At 46.5% G+C, this 21,572-nt stretch overlaps 1 protein-coding gene across 1 annotated transcript in view; it reads left to right on the top strand.

Annotated features, from left to right (window-relative positions):
* Window positions 1-653: 653 nt before the first annotated feature.
* SLC22A3 (solute carrier family 22 member 3) overlaps window positions 654-21,572 on the top strand; it is a gene marked incomplete at both ends in the record, with an annotated part of 32,670 nt that continues 11,751 nt past the window's right edge. The window contains 5 exons of the mRNA XM_082305904.1: window positions 654-1,067; window positions 14,984-15,087; window positions 17,075-17,229; window positions 20,177-20,342; window positions 21,393-21,510. Coding sequence (XP_082162030.1) covers window positions 654-1,067; window positions 14,984-15,087; window positions 17,075-17,229; window positions 20,177-20,342; window positions 21,393-21,510 — 957 coding nt within the window. The remainder of the gene's footprint in view (window positions 1,068-14,983; window positions 15,088-17,074; window positions 17,230-20,176; window positions 20,343-21,392; window positions 21,511-21,572) is intronic.

Genomic DNA, 21,572 nt, shown 5'->3' with positions numbered 1-21,572 from the left:
TGGAGAAGTAGTTAAACTTTGCCGCGGTATTCATTTCTGTCTGCTGAAGGAAAGACTTTGTAGCTCTCTTTGAACCAGCTTTCTTCCCGCCCCTGCTATCCCACAGAGAGGCTGCATCACTCACTGCTGCTTTTTACAACAGCTTCTGCACTCTTTCCCATTTAACTCTCTGCTTTATCCTTGCACCTATTAATTTACCATGGCCGGGGTGGGAGCTGGCATTTGCAGCTCGCCCACCCTGAAGGAGTTAACTGGGTTTATTACATAATCTGTTTAACATTTGGGATGAATAGGAAATGCACGCCCCTCCTCTCCTACAATATGTTTGTGTGCTTTAAATCGCACTCCTCCCCGGCTGTGTGTAAGCCCCACGCCACTTGACATGCCCTGAGTCTCCGCGTGTGTACTTGGGCGTGCGCTTGGATGCCTGCCTGCCTGTGGCTTTGCCCCATTCCGGCTCCGCTCGCGCTACCGGCGTTGCACACCCGCGTGTCTGTGTGTGTGCGTGTGTGTGCGCATGTAAGCACGAGAAGAGAGAAGCGAGGGGAGGAGAGACGGTCACATTTATAGGAAGCGCCAGCAGTCGTTGCGAAGTGTGAAAGCAAACTCTGCCATCTCTTGAACTGCTCCAAGTGGACAGACCGCCACACATAATGCCATCTTTCGATGAGGTTTTGAAGGAAGCTGGGGAATTTGGAAGATTTCAGAAGAGGGTCTTTTTCCTCCTTTGCCAGACGGGCATAATTTTTTCTTTCCTGTTTGCCAGCGTGGTTTTCCTTGGGCAGGCACCACAGAACTACTGGTGCAGGATCCCTGGGGCAGTTGAATTAAGTGAACGATGTGGCTGGACGCTGGAAGAGGAACGAAACTTCACAGTACTGCCCCTGCACCTGGGGAACGGGTCCTCCAGCGGAGAGTGCGAGAGGCTGGACGTCGTGTGGGATGCCTCCATCAGCTGCGCCAGCCCACTCGCTCGCTATGGCAATCACAGCACAGGCAACTTGCCGCTTGCTGCATGCCACGATAACTGGGTGTATAAACAGCCCCACTCATCCATCGTCAGCGAGGTAAGGAAAATCCCTGTCCTCTAATCAGCATCTTCCATCCCGGTGCAGGATTAAGGCAGAAAAATGGGATTGCTACTGCAAGGGTCATTGCTTTGGTGGCTGGTTTTCCTTTCTGGATTTGTTTTGTTCCTAGTCATAAGCAAATCAAGACAATAAGTATGATCAAGCGTCAGCATCAAACTTTTAGGGAAAGGTGAGCTGATCTGAAGGGCGGGTCACCAAAGCCAAGCACCCCATGCAAAGCCAAACACCCCACACAAAGTTTGCTCTGTCGCTAGAGGAATGTCAGATTAAACCAGAGAGTTAAGTCCTTGCAGCTGAGGCTTCTGGTGCTCAATTTTGGACCAGCAACTTCGGTGATGTAAACCCCAAGTGTAGCTGACTGCTACCACTTGCTGATCTGGACTACTGTATGTTAACCGTTCTCTGTATTTCCAGTACTGAACACTTAACGTCTGCAGGTAATAAAAAAAAACTAGTGGCAGACTGCCCTTCTGAGATCTAACAAGAGTCAGCAGAAATGATTATGCTTACTAAAGAAAAAAAAACCACACACACATTTTTGCCCAAAGCTATCATTCACCTTTTCCTGAAATGTCAGAAACCACGGACTGTTACCGCTAGTGGTGAGCGCTGGCAAATGTAGTAGCTTTTAATGAGGCTGCGAAAGGCCATTTAAGATGCTTTCCTAGGAGATCCGCTGTGTAATATGTAATCATGCCATGGATGTGCTGTGGTCTGGCTCCAGCGCACAGGCTGCACACTAGGAGTGTGTATTTTAAGGTCATCCTGACAGTAACTGTCACCAATGCAGTGATGAAAAACACGAAGTGTGCTTAAAGGGGTCGGCTAGGAAATCATCAAGGTGCACTGCAAAATGTGTCAACACAGCTGTGGGCTCTGGCTCCTGCCTGTCTCATGAGGCTTCCGCTGGGTTTTTTAACTGGGTGCTTGCACTGGAGCTGTGCCCTCTGAAACACAGGGCAAGGCGTAGCAGGCGAAGCCCTGAGTAAACATGGAACTGAAAAGCAGTGCCTTTCCCAACTTTTCAATTCCCCATCCTTCCCCCATCCAGCTAGGACCGCTGGATCTGCTTGCACGCTTCAGGTTCTTCAGAGCAGGAGCTTTGTGCTCTGAGCTCCACATCTGACATGAGCAGCTTTAGCCAGGATCTATGCTCAGGAGAAGATTAATCAGAGCACCTGCCTGGCCCTAAAGCAAAGCTTCAGAACTGGCTTTTGTGTGCGATCGCCAAAATCAAGGCTGCTTGGAGGGCTGCAAGTGACACATAGGGAGCTGGTGTCAAACTTTGGTCCCTGGGAATGACGTATCTCTGCCCATGCTGGCAGTGGCAGGCAGGGCGAGGACGAATGCTGCCCGGGAGCCACAGCCTGGCTCCGGAGCGAAGTGCGGGAGGCGGCTGTGGTGGGAAGGTTATGCTGCTGCCTCCGAGGTACCTCTGCTGGGGGACTGCGAGGGGTTAGGTCATGGTGTCTTTTACCTGGGCAGTCTGCACTAGTCATTCCCCTTAGAACTTAAAAATAGAAACATAGAGAACCCTTTTCTTTTGCTGATCCTTTTTTTTTTATCCCTTCAGCCTTGCTGTAGGTGAAAGCATGTAAGTTGTGTCCATAAGATTGTGCTCAGAGTCCGTTTATGGCAGCAGTTTGTGTATCTAGCAATGCCACTGTGATTTTCCAGCAGCGCTGAGCCACTGGGTACAGATAAGAGAAAATGAAACCAGTGTTTGTGTTGCAGCAATAAATGGGAGTGAAAGGTTCAATGTTCTCTGGCAAACACCTTGTCCATCTGCACCTTCTTCCCCCCTTCTCCTGCGGAGACCCTCCAGGGCCAGGGGAGGGAGGAGGGGTAAAACGATGCTTGTGGAAACGCTCCCCACCTGTGCTCCCAAAGGCACACATTGGGAAAGCCAGGGAGTAACAGTCTGCAAGTAGCAACAGGCTGGGACTGCCTGTCCCCTGTGCTGGGGCAGCAGGTCCCATCATCAGTGTCACTGCTGCTCCTAGAGGGAGTTTTGCTGGCCAGGGGCACCTCGGCTGGGCTGTGACGTGTGGCACTTGTGTCCTGTTCCCAGTTTTGCAATGTTTGCTGGATAAATCACATCCCATGAGGCTCAGTTTCTTCATCTGAAAAGGAAGCTTGTGGCACGTCCTGGCTCAATTGCTTTGAGATCAACTATTAAAAAATGCTTGATATCTATTAATGTGTTACACATCCAGCAAAGACAATTTAAATCCCAGACTTAATTTAGTCTCCTTTCACTCAGCCGAGGCTTGAACAAATCATGACTCAATTTAAGCAGATCTGCACTCTGTTTAATCAGATCACCAAACATGTCTTTTCTCACATGTCTATTTGTAAATACTTCATTTTGTCCACGTCTGCAGAAATGTTTCTGTTTCTTTCAACTATCTTAAGATTTCTGGCACTTCATGTCTGGCTGAATCAAGAGTGGAAGTGACCAGGTAGGCAAAGTTAAAAGGATGAGTTCCATGACAATCTGAAGGACATACGTTCAGGGAGAGGGGGGGGGGGGGGGGAAAGTCAGGATACTGAAGGAGTTCTTCCAGGCTTACGGCAAGCGCAGACCTGGTGTGGATTTGCAGCATGGCAGTGGAGGCAGAGGGCAAATAATGACATGCAAACCTTTGTTGGGAAAAGCTGTCATCACAGAGCAGGTCTGGCAGCCAAACCACAGGCTATTGCAATCAGTTCTGAGCACCCCAAAGAAGCTAAATCATATGGCTGGAGGGACTGATTTATGAGGAGTTGTGAAACGAATGGTATTGCCATACCTGACTTCATTGCTCTGATTTGTACATGACTGGATCATGCTGCTTGCTGGCTGCTCTCTCATCTTGGATAGCTGTCTTCTGCAAAGGTGTTCACAGTAGCATCAGCAGAAGGAAGCAGAGGAAAAAAGGGGGAATGTGGCCTGATAAAAAGCACCCACTGCTTTGTAAGCAGTACCTGAGGTGCCTGCTGCATCACCTGCTGCTGTGGGACTCCTGAGTCTCAGTGCTGGGGTACAGCGGGGTGCTGGGAGAACGTAGCAGGGCTTTCCTCCTTCGGGATTTGAGGAGAAGAGCAAAATCTATTAAGAAATCATCACAGGAGCAACACATGGCAAAGCTAGTTAGCTTGATCTAGTGACAGAGCACTGCTAAAGGTTCCCTTTAAAAATCTTCTTTTGATGTCTAATGGGCTCTGAGAGGAGGTCCCTACTTCCACAGTGACATGCCTAAGGATCTCTGTGCTCCATTGCTTTAGGTCAGGCTTTTCCGTGAAGGCAATCCAGATCAGAGGAGGAGTTGTCCACTGGTGCTGCACACACAGCCCAGCACTGTGGTGCCTGAATTAGAGTCGAGAAAACCAGAGCTGGCATGATGTAAAGGTTTCAAGACATCAGCAAAGTCCTCCGCTATGTGTAAAACTTGGCAGCAATCCCTCCGACGCAATGGTGTCACAGGTGGCGGATCTGCTCAGAGGACCTTGGCCTGGTGCAGTCTGCTCCCGTTGTGCAGCTCCCTGTGAAACTGGAAGACGCGGCTGTGTGCGTCAGCGGCAGAACAGGAACCCAGTGGCTGCTCAGATTTTGCTTGAAGAGGGAGGCTGAGGGGGTAATTATCTAGATAGATAAATTCATGCCTGGCTCATGCCAGCTGATGTCATCTGAAATAATGCTGGCCGTAGCAGGTGGCTGGTGCTGCTCGGGAGGGAAAGCTGGTGACAGCAGCACCTCTCACAGGGGGAGGAGGGCAGGAAAGGACGTCCTTTCTGCACAGTGGATGGAGCAAGCAGAAGAGCAGGGCTGCTGGGGGGCTGCGGTGGACCAGGGGGTCTGGAAGGCAGCCCAGATCACCCCCTGCACTCTGTAACACTTGAAGTAGGAAGTGTGTTGCCTGCCATCTCCTGCCGGGTGAGCCTTGTGAGGGACACACGTACCCAGGACATACAGAAGTCAAGAAACCTAATTTCCCCAGGAAACTGTGCTGAAGACTGAGTTGCTGACCTTTAATACTGCTGGGCTTTGGCACTATGTACTTTCGTCCTAGTGGAGAAAGTCTAGCACTCTGCGAAAGGGCAGCTGGTGGTAGTTTGCAAAGCGATAGCCTTTTTATTCAGACATTTTTGGCGGTGATGACTCCTACAGGTATGTGCGTGAATTACAGTTGTGTCTGCAGGTTGAATGGCCTGGGGTGGTGGATGAAAGGAAGAGGGAAGTCTACATGGTCATCAGCAGCTACAGCACAGCTGGCATATTTTAGGCTTATTAGCAGCCTTTGTTGGCAGGAGTTCAGCAGAAGGGACCGATTCCAATATGCCCTGTCTGCAGCCAGTCTTCACGCCATAGATGATGTCATTGCGAGACCTGGCAACAATTTGTTGCCAAAGTGTGAGGTCTGAGGTGGACAAATGATCATCTGAACATATTCTATTGCACCTGCTGGGAATAAATCTTACTCCTCTGCTTGCCAGCTGTCTCAGAAAATAAAAGTCAGTCAGCATTTGCAGAGAATCCTGTAAGCAAAGCAATAATGTTTGTCTCACAGTTTTTACAGTCTCTCTGAGCAGGAGATTACATAGCAGTCAAGCTCAGGGTGGAGAAAGCACAGCTAGTCCTTTTGCTGTCCTCCTCCAAGGCAATAAACAATGCAATTCACCCTCAAAGCGTTGATCTAGCGTGATTATTGTCATTGGCACGGCAGTACCCTGTCTTATTTCCACTGTCATGGTGGGATTAATATTAAGCAGTGGAGGGAGAGGGAAAAAGGGAAGACAGAGGAGCAGAGGGAGCAGCAATTGCTGAATTTCTTATGAAGCTCTAACTAAGCTTTGAGAGGTGCTGGAGCAGTTCCTTGCACAGGTTACACCAGTGGGGCTACGTTTCTGTCACTGCCATTGAGCCAGCTGGTACTGGCTGAGGGTTTGGGCCTTGGTTTTTCTTATTGTTTTTAGGACATCTGTTGTTTTTCTCCCTTTAGGAAATGGTAAGTTTCTCCGCCTCCCGCTTGCCTTGGCCATGGGTAGACATAAGAAAAAAGAAGGACAGAACAGGTCTTCTGTCCTAGGAGGCTCAATGAGTCCAGGTGATCTGAGTGGCAGGGATGCAAAGGTACGAGCTGGGCCTTGGGCCACGCACAGAAGAGAAACCTCCAAAGCTTTCAAAGCTAAGCTGTTCCTCAGGCCTCGAGCCACAGTGCCCTGGGAGCAGGGTAAAGGCTGACTCCATTTGTCCTGTTAAGTGCTCAGCTTGAAACAAGAAATGGAGAAGGACAATGTCCTTGCTTAGTCCCTTAGCACTCTGACAGAAGCTTTGACAGAAAGATTAAAAAAAGGTAATTTCTCCCTTTCCACTGCATGCACTTGCAGGGTGTTTTGTTGCAGTAAGGATGTGTGAAAGATGATAGCAGTTTGACAGCCCAGAGGACAAGAGAGATGGAGAAGAGCTGCCCAGGAACAAATAAGGAATGTGCAGCAACAGTTTGCATCTCCCCAGGTTTCCTTAAACGATGAATATTGCCCTAAACCGTTTGTCACTGGGAGTGGAAGGGTAAATCAGCCTCTGTTTGGCCACTTGTATGAATGCCACTTAAAATATGTGTGCTGGCTCTCAATATGCTGTTGTAATTGGGCTGAGAAATCACTGTTGATCTCCTTATTGACCAAAAATTTTCATCCATCATTTGGAAATTTAATTGTCACAGGCAGAAAAGTGCTTCCAAACTCCCACTCAAAGTTGCTACATTTTGAGGAACTTTTAATGGCATGTTGTCATTTAAAGCAATGTATTTCTACAGGGATAAGTGGGACTTGCTTGGTGCATAAAGGCCTCTCTAGTACCAGGAATTACAAGTCTGAGGTTAGTCTGCATGTCAAACTAAAATGGAAAATATTTGCCTTCTGCCAAAGCTATGAAGAAATGAGAAGTTTCCACAGCCCCCATGTTTCCCAGTCATTACTCCTGTACGAGCATTTCTTCTGTTCCCATCTCAGCCAGTTCCCACTCCTTTCTATAAAGATTATTCCACTAATGAACTACAGGGGCCCAGTGCAAATCCTCTTCCTTCTCCCGAGGAGATCTCGCTCAGATGGTTTGCTGCTGCTTTAGAGATCAGCAAAGTGCACCAGCGTAGTTCCTTCCCGCCACACCATTGTTACTGTAAATCCACGCTGGGATTTCATGTTGATGTTCAAACCTTTAGCAGGTGGGAAAACATTCATCACAGGGATGTATTTCCAAGCAGGAGTGTATGGCTGCCTGTATTGCAAGGCCATTGGGGTGGAGCGGACTGATTTTCCCCACTCTGTTAAAAGGACGCTATAGAAGGGGATGTCCTGAAGGATCTGGTTCCTGCTGCCTGTCTCTGTTGGCAGCACCTCACTTCTGCTCAGGATGGCAGCTCATTGCCAAGGCTAAGAGGAAAGGAGTGCAGATGTGGATTGTTTATCAGTTTGGGCAGCACAACCTTTTTTAGTCAACTCCCTAAATGGAAGGAGACTGTGTTCAGGCACACAATGCTTTTTGTCATACAGCGGATAGACATCGTGCAGGCGAATGCGGCACTGAATGCAGAGACAAGTTGCAGGGTTGTGCTGGGTGCACGCGTTTGTGCAGTGAGGGGCTTAGCAAGGAACATGGCAATGCTGAGGAAGAGAATGTGCCCTTAGCTGGAGCTGGCCAGCTGAGCTAGTTCACCCACTTGATGATGGCAATGAGGAGCTGGCTAGCTAGGTTTTAACAGGGACTAGGTGTAGCCAGCTCTATATAGGTCAACAAATAGGCTTAAAATGAGGGGCAAAAAGACCTGAGGCTTTCCTTTCCTTTTCCATGTTCTTCCCCACACACCGCAGTAAATGTTTTAGCAATTAAATTTCAAGTCTATGGAGGACAGGGGACAGAACACAGGACATGGTGACATTCCCTTGCTGCTGTATTGTCCTGGGTGAGCTTATTCAAGTGAAAGAAGAAATGTTTACTTCATGGCATAGACATGCACTATGAGGACACTGTTTGTGGGCAGAGACACCTACAAATGAACAGACAGGACAGTACAGTAAGCTCTCCTCACTCCAGTGTCTCCCAAATGTTTCTCCAGAGTATCATAGAATCGTAGAATCATAGAACCCTTTCTATGAAGAAGTTTTTCCTAATGTTTAACCTAAACCTCCCCTGGCGCAGCTTGAGGCCGTTTCCTCTTGTCCTATCGCTTGTTACTAGGGAGAAGAGACTGACCCCCACCTCGCTACAACCTCCTTTCAGGTAGTTGTAGAGAGCAATAAGGTCTCCCCTCAGCCTCCTCTTCTCCAGGCTAAACAACCCCAGCTCCCTCAGCCGCTCCTCACAAGACTTGTGCTCTAGACCCTTCACCAACTTCGTTGCCCTCCTCTGGACACGCTCCAGCACCTCAGTGTCCTTCTTGTAGTGAGGGGCCCAAAACTGAACACAGTACTCGAGGTGCGGCCTCAGCAGTGCCGAGTACAGGGGCACTATCACCTCCCTGGTCCTGCTGGCCACACTATTCCTGATACAAGCCAGGATGCCATTGGCCCTCTTGGCCACCTGGGCACACTGCTGGCTCATGTTCAGATGGCTGTCAACCAACACCCTCAGGTCCTTTTCTGCCAGGCAGCTCTCCAGCCACTCCTCCCCCAGCCTGTAGCGTTGCATGGGGTTGTTGTGACCAAAATGCAGGACCCAGCACTGAGCCTTGTTGAACCTCATACAGCTGGCCCCGGCCCAACGATCCAGCCTGTCCAGGTCCCTCTGTAGGGCCTTCCTACCCTCCAGCAGATCGACACTTCCACCCAACTTGGTGTCATCTGCAAACTTACTGAGGGTGCACTCGATCCCCTCATCCAGATCATCAATGAAGATGTTGAACAGGACTGGCCCCAGTACTGAGCCCTGGGGAACACCACTTGTGCCCAGCCGCCAACTGGATTTGACTCCATTTACCACCGCTCTCTGGGCTTGGCCGTCCAGCCAGTTTTTAACCCAGCGTAGAGTGCACCCATCCAAGCCGTGAGCAGCCAGCTTCTCCAGGAGAATGCTGTGGGAGACTGTGTCAAAGGCAAAGTTGCAAATTTTGCAGCAGCAGGGGTGTGCTGTTGCAGCTGTAGAGGTGACGCTTCTGAAGGGAAACCTCAGCTGGGTCCCGGCTTGCCAAGGGCTGTGTGATGCTCAGCAATGTGCCACTGGTCTCACATCTCTTCTGCAGCTTGTTTTTGATTGGTGTGAGCTGTAGCTCTTCTTCCCGGGAGGTGCCAAGCTGGAATGTTCAGGAAGAAAACGAAGGAAACCGAAGTCAGACAGCTGTGGTCTAGACAGATAGAGAGCCCTAAAGTTTTTGATTCTCAGTGTTACCAATTTTGGAAACCAAGTGGGATCACAGGAGGGTAGCCTGTGACATTTAAAGACCATAGGGTTGGATTTTTTTGATATGTTATGTGAAGAACTTGTACTTTCAGGGAATGGGATCTCCTGTTACACACAGTGGGAGATGGTTACTGACATGGATAGCTCTTCTGCTCCTTGATGCCACTGGATATTTGCATGGAAGTGCTCCTGGTCAGTGAGCTGCTCACAACGTGGACTGCATCTGCCTGAGCATAGGAGCAGCCTGTGTGGTAGAAGTGTAAACATCAGCCCATGCATGGACAGGCATTCAGAAACAGAGAGGAGGCACACCTCTTGTCCCTTTTGTGGAGGCTGCTGGTAAGGGACAGGGGAGGTATTTTGGGGGAGTGTTATATAGGAGGACTACTGTCTAATGGAGACAGGCTGAAATCCTGGGTAAAGACATGCAGATGTTTTTCCTCCAAGTGAGGCAGATGGGGATAACCATCAGGCACAACCAAACCACTGTCACAGCTGAAGTGGTGGTGGATCAAAAAAAGATCTCTGCAGGGTGTGCAATTCTCTTTTAAAGGTTACATTCCCCTCTAAAGGTTATGTTTGCAAATGAAAAGCAAGACATTAGCAGGGTGATGACTTAAATGCTAGCTGCTATGTCAAGCAAACAGAAAAGGTCTGAGAATGCTTATCTGTACCAGAAGTTATTTAAATACTTAGAAAATAGCAAAGCGCAGGACTAACTTAGGAAACTACAGTTAGCGTATTGTCACTAATCTCTTCAGAAAGAGCTCAGAGTTTCTTAGAAGTTTTCTGTATTTTCCTATTTCCCAGAATATTTAAAATACTCGACTGTATTGTTAGCTAAGAGCTAGTTTCAGCTGCTGCCTAAATCATCTGGAATTGCTGTTCAGATGAAAGAGTCCTCTCTGGTAAAGATATTTTGCCCTCTCTCTTTCTGGCATGTGTTCGTTCTCCTGCCCTCTTTCATGATAGCTTATTCATTGCCTGTTTACAGTAAAGAGGGATCAAATGATTTAAAAACTAAACATACCCTTTGAAAAACGATCAAAAGTATAAACCCTGAAGGCCAGCGCCTGCAGCGGGCACTGGGGCTGGTCCCTCCTGGCAGCTCTGTGCAGGCTGGCTGCTTGCCTGGGCATGGCTCCAGTGCTGCCCGGCACAGCCACCCACCACCACCCTGGGAGCTGAGCTCCTCAGCTACCTTTGTAGCTTTCTGGCTTTCCCTCTGCTCCTCGAAGGGCAGGTGCCCTTCCCAGGAGAGTGGCTCCACAGTGCACTGAGGGTGCCAGGCCAGCACCATCCCACGGCAGGGCGGGAAGCACGCCTCTCCTCCCGGGGAGCAGCCGTCCACCCAGCAGTGCCGACAACGGTGCTCCCTTTGCCGTCACTTGGACTGCTGCGATAGCCTCCTGGGTCTTGGGAAACCTGGTGTGTCGGCTCAGGGAGAGCTGTAATCCCAATGCAGCTTATAGGTGTTAGAAATCTGGGGCTTGGTCTCTGGAATCAACAACTGAAATTAGGGTTGAGTGGATTTTAAGTGATCTACAATGTTTTTATTTACGGATTTTACGTCTGTGTAAACATCCTTTCATTTTGACATTGCTTTAATGGTTTTGTTATTACATGCACCTTTTAATTTTATTCTCACACTAATTTATTGCTGTTTCTGGAGAGGCAATAATGTTCTTATTCCCTTCCCCATTCTCTTCTCTGCTTGTGAGGTGCTGAGCCATCTTAACCTTCACTGGGAGACAACTCACTCTGCAGAGCACGGGCTCAGATCTCTCTGTTATTCAAGGGGACTGCTAGGAGAGAGGTATGAGGGCTCCTCTCTGCGCCTCTGGGGAATGGTGCTCCCAGGGTGACTCCACAAGCATCTGCTGGAAGCATAATATAATGGTGCAAATGTTCATGTTAAACAGTGTTCAGAGCTGGCGTACAGATGCAGGTTGAAGCTGGCCTCTGTCACGCTCCGTAGCTGTAAACAATTTTTGAAAAAGAGGTGACACCCGGAGTAATATGAGCAGGAAAATGCCCTCAGCCTGGTAAGAGCAGAAGACAGTTAAAAACCCCACCAGAGATGAGATTCTGGGAGGTCAGTGATGCCCAGGGATGCTACAGAGCCTCCACCCTGGGATATGCTGAAAGCCTGACTGGACAAGGCCTGGAGCAACCAGCTTTGATGTGAATTTGGATGTAAGCTCAAAGCAGGTCCTGCTGTGAGTGGGGGTTTGGATCAGAGGGCTCCAGAGGTCCCTTCCTACCTAAAGTATTTCATTATTCCAGAAGATGTGGGCAACAGCAGGAGTAACCCTAAGCAACAGCTCACTCTGTATTTGCAAGCACTGAATGAAGTCACTAGAGCAGCTCCTTAATGCTGATTTTCTGCCCAGGCTCTACTCTGCCCCCTGCGTCTCCCACAGAAAAACACAAGAGGGTTTTTATAGCACAGAACAGCCTGTTGTCAGCACAGCCCCGCTCCGAGAGCCTGGAAAGGTGGCTGGGAAAAGCCAGTGCCCCACAGCCAGCTCTGAAGTCACCAGTAGGAGACAGCATGAAATAACAGAGCATTTTGTAAAATAGCCCATGGTAGTGGGTTCTGAGCTCTCACTAGAGCTGTCACCCACTCAGCAGAGCATAGGGTCTCTCCTGCTGGCACTGGTCTGACCAAAAACCCACAGGGAAGAGTGCTTTGAGGTCCTGGGAGAGCATTGCTGCATGGTGCAAAAGCTCCGCTGAGCAGCGACATTCAGCACCTGAATGTATCACCTGCACCTGAAATTCAGGCCAAGATGGCCAGAGGAGCCATGCCAGTGATCCACCGACCAGGCAATGTATATACCTCTCTGTTCACATACAAGTCCGGCAGCTGTCCAGATGGCCCCCATGGTGCATACATGGCAGTGCCAGCGGGTCCAGCATGGGCCCTGGCTGGGGGGCCTGCACCAGACACGTGTCCTGTGCGGTGTCTAGCTGAGTACAGGTCTGGCTAAGTCAGAGAGGTTTCCTTGAGCTCACGTGAAGACACTCTTCCTGCTTGCCCTCTCTGCCTGTCTCTTTGTGTGATTGTTTCCTTTTCTGTTTACACCTAGGCAGCACACTTTTGAAGCTGATGTTTTCTTGTAGCTGGTTTTTAGCCCTCTGGTGAGCTGTGTTGCCCCCTGCTGCAGATGTTCCTCTGAGAGCCCCAGCCTCTGCCATCAGCACAGTCAATTACATTGCCTTCTAAATTCTTCTTTTAATGGTCATTCTAATGAAAAAACTCTGTTTTCCAAAGCTGCATCTTTTGATACTATTTTTCAGGGTTGTCATAGTTTCAAGAAGCAAGAGGTTAAGCACCATTTGAAGTCTGAAAGTGCTGCTCCATGTTCAGGCTATTTCAGGAAAGCATTGCATTGGGCCTTGAGGATGACTGTTGAGAGCAGGTTTTATTCCTCTCAGAGGAAGCTGAGGTTTCTGCAGCTCCTGTTCAAGATTTACAGAAGTGGAAGCCAGATGCTGATGGCCTGGCTTGGCTGAAAGGTGGCCAGTCAGGCTTCCCGGAGTAATGGGGTTGACATCAAAACCATGACTTTATTTAAAGTCAGCGGGGTGGGATATATATGGGGTTGGCGACCTGTGAGATTACTAGCCAAGTTTTTCTTCACAGTTGTGAGAGCTGGAAACTGCAGTTCTCACTCACAACATTCCCAGGCTTGTGGCTTCGAGAAAAACAAAAAGCCACAAACAAACCCAAATCCCGGACTTCCAGTAAAATCATCATAAGTAACGACAATGATTCTCCTGTGGTTACTGTCGGTAATGGTGCTAATAGTACATTTGGAACCAAAACTGAGGTGTTTCTTTTTAAAAAGTGAAGAATAGCCCATAGAAATGAGTGTGAATGACACCTTTGTGGAGTTCAGAATATTAAAAGAAATGGTTTCTTATTTAGGTACATAAATAAACATTTAAGAGTATTACTTTAGATTTTTGGTTCCATATTCAGGCTCAGTAAAATCCAAGTCTGGGTGCCCTCTGTATCTCCTGTGGAAGCACCTCTGAAATCCCAGGCCCAGGCAATACTCGCTGGGCATTACAGCAGGTAAATGGGCTAAGAGAGAGCTCGGGATCACGGCACTGCATTTCAGAGTCTGGAGAATTGTGAGTGGCAAAAGAGGCTTTTAATCTTTTCTCTAACCCACCCTGTGGCCGCCCCATCCAAGCACAGTGTTTGAGCACTGGTATTGTGGTACGTGTGCTGGTGAGCACAAACGTGATATGCTGTGTGTGCTTCAGCAACCAGCACCTTGTTAGCAATAAAAAAAATTTCTTACAGGTCATGCCTGAAAGCAAAAGGGTCTCTCTAGGGTAAATGCTGGTAGCTGCTATTGTCTGTGTCTTCCCTTGGTCCTGAAGCTGTGTTGTTCCTAAGGTTACCCCAAGTATGGACCAAAACCTCCCAAATCCCATAAGGTCTGCAGAACTTGGCAGGCAGCAGTTGGTATTTCTTTATTCTTAAAGAACCTCTAAAGTAATTTCCAATGACATGCTGTCTGGATAACTACTTTATTTTTAGTTTCATTTTAGTTTTAACTCCTAGTCTCTTTGTCTTCCTTCCTCTTACCCACTTCCCTCTTCCCTCCACCCTACCCGTCCCCCTCCCCATCCCTGTTAATGATTTCTTCAGATATGCATCAATGTTAATGTCATGTAAGGGAGTTATGGCTACTGCAGTATAAGGAATAGAAAAGTCTGGGAAAGCTACACCAAGAAAATACATATTCGATGTGTTTGAAATTGATCTGAGATCTGTTTTCAGTTTCCTCAGAGACTACATGCTTTTGCTTTTATCTAGAAGGCACTAAGAAAAAGAATTAAACCATTTCTCTAAGTTGATGTTTTCATTGGCTATAGCTACGCACCCTTATTCTGGCTTTGCCTTGGCAACATATTCCAGGGCAACATCTCCCAGGGTGGAGGCTCCACAGCACTCCTGGGCATCACCTTGGAAAAATTTCTTCACTGAAAGAGTAGTCAGGCACTGGAACAGGCTGCCCAGGGAAGTGGTTGAGTCCCCATCCCTGGAGGTATTTAAAAGACGGGTAGATGTGGTGCTTAGGGACATGGTTTAGTGGTGGACTTGGCAGTGCTAGGTTAATGGTTGGAGTTGATGATCTTAAAGGTCTTTTCCAACCTAAACGATTCTATGATTCTATATTTAACAGCGTTGTGTTTGGTTTGCAAAAGAGCAATTTGCTTTCCATATCTGGACAACTGATGTATGAAACACAGCATCCTTTTGGCAAGGAGGAGCTCTTCCTCTATCTTCACGGTAGCTTGAAGAGTGCTTGCTGTGGCTGCACTTCCCTGGCCCACTGGTTCTTGATGTTGAACAAGCACATTTGAACTTCCCCTTCCCCTTCCCTTTTCCCTTCCCCTTCCCGCCTGGCCCTGTGCAGTTTCTATAACGTTTTGCCCTGAGGATGACGAATGACCCACCTGGAGTGTTTATGCCTCTCCCTTATTCCCTCAGTATAACCTTGTGTGCGGCAATGCCTGGATGCTGGATCTCTCACAGGCTATCCTCAATCTGGGGTTTCTGGTTGGCGCGTTCACCCTGGGCTACGCTGCAGACAGGTACTGTATAAGCGCTGCTGTCCTTTAATTTTTTTTGAGGTGAAATCACTTGTAGTGTCACCTGCAAAAGCATGCATCAGCACTTTGGAGGTTTAATTCACTTCGGATAAACACTCCCAGCCTGGGTTAACAAAACCCAGCCAATGTAATCTTCACTTCCTTTTGGGCTGGAAACTTCACACAATTGTACTTACTAATCCTGTTTGGACATTAAAATGTCATGAAAAGAGCTTTTCTTATGGTTTCTGATGTTTTCTGTGCACACCTGGACCCAGAAAGGGCAGAAGGACATGGAAATGAAAAGGAAGCATTCAAAGGAGTTTTCTGGATGGGTGTTAAACAACTGGAGGATGTTTAATAGGCACCATGGATGAAGAAAGCAGCTACTTGAGGAAAGGAGGAAGGGACTCAGTATGGTAACTCCCTCCATTCACAGGCTGGACTCATATGCTTACCACTGAGGTCATAGCTCCCTCCAGCCGGTTCTCAACTGTGTTAGAGCTGGATGAATACCAAGAAAAAGATGTGGGTGATATTCAGGCTTGAGCAGCTGACCTGCCCCAGAACAGGGAGCTCCCGCAAGCTCTACCTTGCTCTTAAGAAGGGGCCTGGTTTGTGCTTTGTGCTGATAATTAATGGTAGTTAACCTATGTGTTGGCTGCGAACACCACTGATGATTTCACTGGCAGAAATATTTCTTCAGGTCATAAAATACATTCTTTCTGCCTGTTTTATTTTTCTTTGGTATCTGTAATAATAGCAATAATAACGTAATGTATGATTTCCTTGTAGGCAGGAATACTTACAGAACTATCTGGAATGTCATCTCAGATAACAAATTTTGAACTAGTAATCAAAAATACTTTTAAGGAAAACCTGGTCTTTCCAAGGAATATAGTAATAAGGGATAAAGTAATGTGGAAAAGATGCCATGGCACTGGCTAGCTTAAGATATCTCTGCTCAGTGTCTGGCGGGGCAGTTATGATAATAGCACCTTAAGACTGTGTAAGAGTAGAGATATTACAGCTAATTATTAAAATAAAATAATATGTCTAGGAGTACTCGTGTATCAATCATAATGTATCTACAGTACAACTATGAATGTTGCACGCTGATAGCACTGGGGAATGTGCTGCAGCCAGACCTGTAGATTCTTGTCTCTTTGACAGCACTCAAAAGAACAGATCGGGTTGAAAATACCCTGATTTTTCTCCCATATAAATTCTTCTCATGAAACATTTTGAACAACATGAACAAACAAATATTCTTACAAATACTTTTTCGTAAGATAAAGAGCTACATCAGTTTTCACGGTTTCTTCTTTTTAAAACAGCAACAATAACAATGCAGAAGAGATCAAAATGGAAATTCTAGTTGTGTTCCAAGGACACAGTTGCCATGAAACGACAGGGAGGTTTTGTTGGGGTTCTTTTTTTTGGAATCATGGCTTACCTTGGGCACATCTATTAATAATGATGGTTTTTGCTGAAATATGAGACTCATTAATACATTAGGCAGCCTTTGGAAACAAGCAGTCTTAAACCTAAACAAAACACTGGAAAATCACATAAAGTAATTAAAGAAGAAATTACTGACTTTCACAGAGCTGGCTGTAGTTACTATTAGGAGACTAATTTGTGAAAACAGAAACCCCCAACAAAAGTTGCTCTTATTTCAATTGGATCAAAACTCTAAACTGTAACATATGGGCCATAATTTAGCTACAAAAAGATAAAATGTTTTCTAAAATAAAAGGGGGACTGGTGAGGACATCACCAGTTTTAAAATTAGTGACATAAAGACAGTGATAACTACTGCAGGGAAGAGAGTCCCACAGCCCAAGGACCAATGCTACAAAGTTTCAGGCAGCCTCCTGTTGGAACAAGGCTGGTCTCAAAAAGGCACTTTCAGATCTAGTAGTAAAATGAGATGACAGGAAAAAAAGTCTCTGTGGCTTTTCATGATTTTCTTTTCCTTTTTCAACAGATACGGCAGAATCCTCATCTACCTGCTCTCCTGTCTTGGGGCCGGGATATGTGGTATCATAGTGGCATTTGCACCAAACTTTACTGTATTTTTGATCTTCCGTTTTCTCCAAGGTGTGTTTGGCAAAGGAACCTGGATGACATGCTACGTGATTGGTGAGAGCTGTTATCTTCTTTCTTTTCTGGTTAGGAAAACTGAGGGATTTTTGGAGGACCAGGAGTCAGACACGTCTGCTCTTGATAATAATTATTCCTGGGAAGAAAGCATTGGCCCTGGGGTCAGCAGACAATGAATAACCCAAACCCATCCTAGTTAATGCCTCTGTCCTCCAAGATAAGGTGGCTGCATGCAAACTGTAGTCTAGGCTCATGCCTGAACTGAATTTTTGTGGAAGCAGTCATTGGCCTGTGTCCAGACCATGCCGGGGTCCCTTCTGGTAGCTGAACAGTTTAGTGTTACCTTACCCGGCAGCATCTGCTAATTTGCTGGTACAGAGGTGGCCTCTGAGAATGGCAGCAAGTGCAAACTCTTTCTGTTACTCAGTACTGATATGAGATGGAAATGAGTAGCAGTGTACATGCCTGCCTGACCTCATAGGATCCCATGGAGAAGAGCGACGAAGAAGTAATGCACTAGGGCAGACTAATGAGTGATGTGGCCTTCAGAACTGTCCAGGCTCTCCTTTTGTACCCATCACTGTGGTATCTGAATATGCCTGTGTCCAGCTGGCCATAGGCAACTCAGTAGCAATGCAACATTTTCTGCTGATGTTGTCTGAGGACTTTTACAGTTATCTAATCTATGGACTCCGATGGGGAGGGATTAACATAAATAATTAAGAGGTGGAGGAGTAGAATGTGTATATATAAAGGTTTTCTTATTACATAGAATATCACCAAGATGATAAAAATCTGCAGAGCAAGCCTCAAATCAAATGGGATACACAAACAGGGACATGGTTAATTTTGGCAGAGTCTGAACATCTTCCACAGATGCTCAGAGGAGTTAACTGCTTTTCCTCAGTGGGAGAACAGACACTTGGATAGCTATTCTTCATTCTTTAGCTGGGAGGCTTTGCTTAGTGCCAGACTGGGCATCAGGGTCCATATTAGGTTTATTATTTCCTGAAAAGGGAAAAGGAAGGGAAGCTTTTTTATAAATAGCATCAAAACAGCAGGGATCCAGTCTTTTTGATAGGTTATAGTCATGGCCCAGCAATGAAGCTCCTCACATAGCAAGTTTACTTTTAATGAGAAAAGGCTACTTTTGTGGCATCTCAAATGACTGCCAGGTTCAGAAAGGCAAACTCCTCCCTAGAGCATGAAATAGCATAGCATTAAGGAAAGCATCCTACTAGAGATGAGACATAAGATTTATTTAAGAAGAAAATCAGCCATTCAGTAATCTACTGTGATAATCCAAACCACAGTGATAACATCATTACATAGTGCAAAAACCTTGTAACACCGCTGTAGTCTGTGAGGCCTGTGACATTTTTTTTTAAATTCCTGGTGGAATTTAGACGAGTAAGAGCAGAATTGCAACCAGACGTAAGTGGTTACAGTGAGACCTGGGAACACCGTGGTGATGTAGGTGCAAACATGCTTCTGCCAACCCCCTGTCTAGCCCTCTCAGCATCTAAATAAAGCCCAGAAGCACCTAAGTTTTCTGGGCAAAGTTACGCTGCTGAGCAGCTCAGGTCCAAGATCCAGTGAAAGGACCAGAAGTTGCTGTTCCCCTCACTTCCAAACACATGGCCTAATTTTAAACTGAGATCTTATCCTAAAACTTTGGCAAGTGCCTAAGCAGCAAAATGTTTTATGAAAGACTCATGGCTTCCTTAAAATGGTGAAGTTTCAACAGAAAGGAATGTTTTTCAATGCTCAGAGCAGACTGCCTGACTTTAGGGAAAGGTACAGAGATACAGCATCCTGAGGGACAGTGTATTACTGCAGCCTTAAGCAAGGTGCTTAATTCTTGGAGAGAGTGATTCCATCTAAATCCCTTCAGGGATCTACTCTTATGTCCTGGGATCACCCAGAGTATTTACCAACCTAACACCTTTTAAAAGGCATATACAGATCACCGGAAGGGTGGTTGCCATTAATACATCTCCCAAGCTACTGATCTGGGCTTCAGAATCACAACAGGCAGCCCCAAGAGCCTCACTTTGCTTTTACATACAACCCAGCTCTTCCTGGGCCAGTGCTGAGCAGCTGCTTTTAGGCAATAGAGTTGCCCCTGAGCCGTGCAGACGTGATGAACAGTAAAAAGAGTAATGGTGTCATATCTCCCTGCATTGCCAGCTGAAATGAATCACTGTTACTTGTAAAACTGTGTCTTCTTTAGTAAAATAAAAAAAAAAAAGAAATTGTTTTCTGTGTATTATAAACCAAGGTAAACCCCTCTGCTTTTACTCTGAAGGCTAGGTAGTGGTGACAGTTTTGAAACAAACAAGAGACACGTCATGCATTGCTTGTCTCAGCTATGGATCTCATGGCCTGAAATATGGGCTTACATGGGTTTCAGAAGTAATTAGACACATTCACAGAATAAAAAATCCACCAAAGGATAAAAAAAACCCAAACAACCAACAACAAAGGCTATGTTTGTTCTAATAAATAAAACAAGCTGTGGACCATACCTTACCTTAGCCCTCAGAGCAACCAGCACAGTATGGCTAAACTCTCTTCCCCACAGATGCCTTGGCCATATTACTCGCTGGGGGCAGTCCCTGCCTGGAGGATCCTCTAGTCTGGGGCATGGGCCAAAACTGTGCCGGGAAGAGTGCTAACAATTTACCACTAGGCACAATCATGATGCGGTCTCAAACCCCTGTTCTGGCCCTATTTAATTCATTAATAAACATGCAGTCAGAAACCCCTCTAGCTGAAGAATGGTGGGTGAATTGAGGAGGAGGTGTCACCTGTGCTTCTCCTGGGCAGCCTTGGTGACATGCTTACACTGCTGAAGGCGAGACACCGGGCTAGACAGACTTGTGACCTGATACAGTACTATCCTTCCTCATGTTCCACCACTAATATTTTTCTTTAGAGTTGGGTTTGTTTCTATGTTGTTTATTTTGGCTTTCTCTCTGCCCAGTGACGGAAATCGTTGGTTCTGATCAGCGGATCGTTGGGATCGTGATTCAGATATTCTTCACCCTGGGAATTATGATTCTCCCTGGAATCGCGTACTTGGTTCCCACCTGGCAGGGGATCCAGCTGGCCATTTCACTGCCCAACTTCCTCTTCCTGCTCTACTACTGGTAACGTTGCAGTCATTGCTCTTGTCATTATTGCTCTTGCTATCCCAGCACCTTGAGACCCCCACTGTTGCCCCAAGTCTCCAATGTGTAAGATGTGGTAGGTTAGGAAGAAGATATTTGCATATTGTTGATTTTGGCATTTTCAATTCTTTTTAGTGTATTGCAGACATACATTACTTTCCTTTTTCTGCCCGGAGTCTGCCTCTCTCATCAGCCATAGCTAGCTCTTCACAGAACCCTACTCTGCTCCTGCTTAGCCAGGGGCTGGCTGTTTATCTGGTTAACTTGACCAAAGTCTGCTTTTCCCATCAGTCATGGGAAAACCCCACCTTTACCTCTAATTACATACTCAGTTCAAGACTGAACTTGCCCTACAGGTGCCATGAGTTGGGCAGTACAGCTAATGAGAAAGCAGAGCACTATCATGCAGTGAACGTCTGTCCCAGTGGAGTGCAGCCATCCTGTGGGCTGGATCTGAAGAAACTAATGCACATAACCTCTTCCTTCACATTGATTCCTTAATGCTGCCTGTTGTGAACTTTTAAATTGTGAGTCATCTTAACCTTAGGCTAGCAGAAACTGAAACACCAGTCAGTAGTATTGCTTCATGTTCAGTTTATGAAATATGTATACACTTGAGTGTGTGTGTGCCTATCTTCTAATGATACAGCTAGAAGTTTCCTTGTCTGCCTGTACTTGGTACTACATGTGTTTAGTGTTGACTTTCATTGTTCCTTGCTGTTCTACAGGCACCTTGTTTGCCTGTTGGTTATCATACTTTTGACATCCATTGTGCAAATACAATAGTTAGATTTCTTATTTTTCAGCTTTGCAGAGTATTGTTATAGTCTATTTTCTTCTTTCTTGCCCACAAGAATCAGATACTTTGCAGGAGGCTGACTGGAAAAGCAGTCCACAAAAGAGTTTCTGTATCCCAAAGACTGAAAAATCAGCTTGCAGTGTATTAACACAGGCAAAAGGCAAAGGACTTTGGTTTACTTATGATGTTAAAGGGCAAAACCCCTATTTATGACTTCTGTGTTCTTACAGGGTGGTTCCTGAATCTCCACGTTGGCTCCTGACACGCAAAAAGGGAGAGAAGGCATTAAAAATCATGCACAACATTGCAAAACACAATGGGAAATATCTCTCACCACATTACTCAGAGGTACTGTCATCTGTTTGAGCTAGAGGTTTTTTCCTAAACTTTCTTAATCTTTTGAAGGTTCA

This window comes from Platalea leucorodia, assembly GCF_965183815.1.
Source record: "Platalea leucorodia genome assembly, chromosome: 3".
Taxonomy (NCBI): Eukaryota; Metazoa; Chordata; class Aves; order Pelecaniformes; family Threskiornithidae; genus Platalea; species Platalea leucorodia.
Note: the sequence above shows the minus strand (reverse complement) of the source record. Positions and strands in the feature narration are given on the sequence as shown.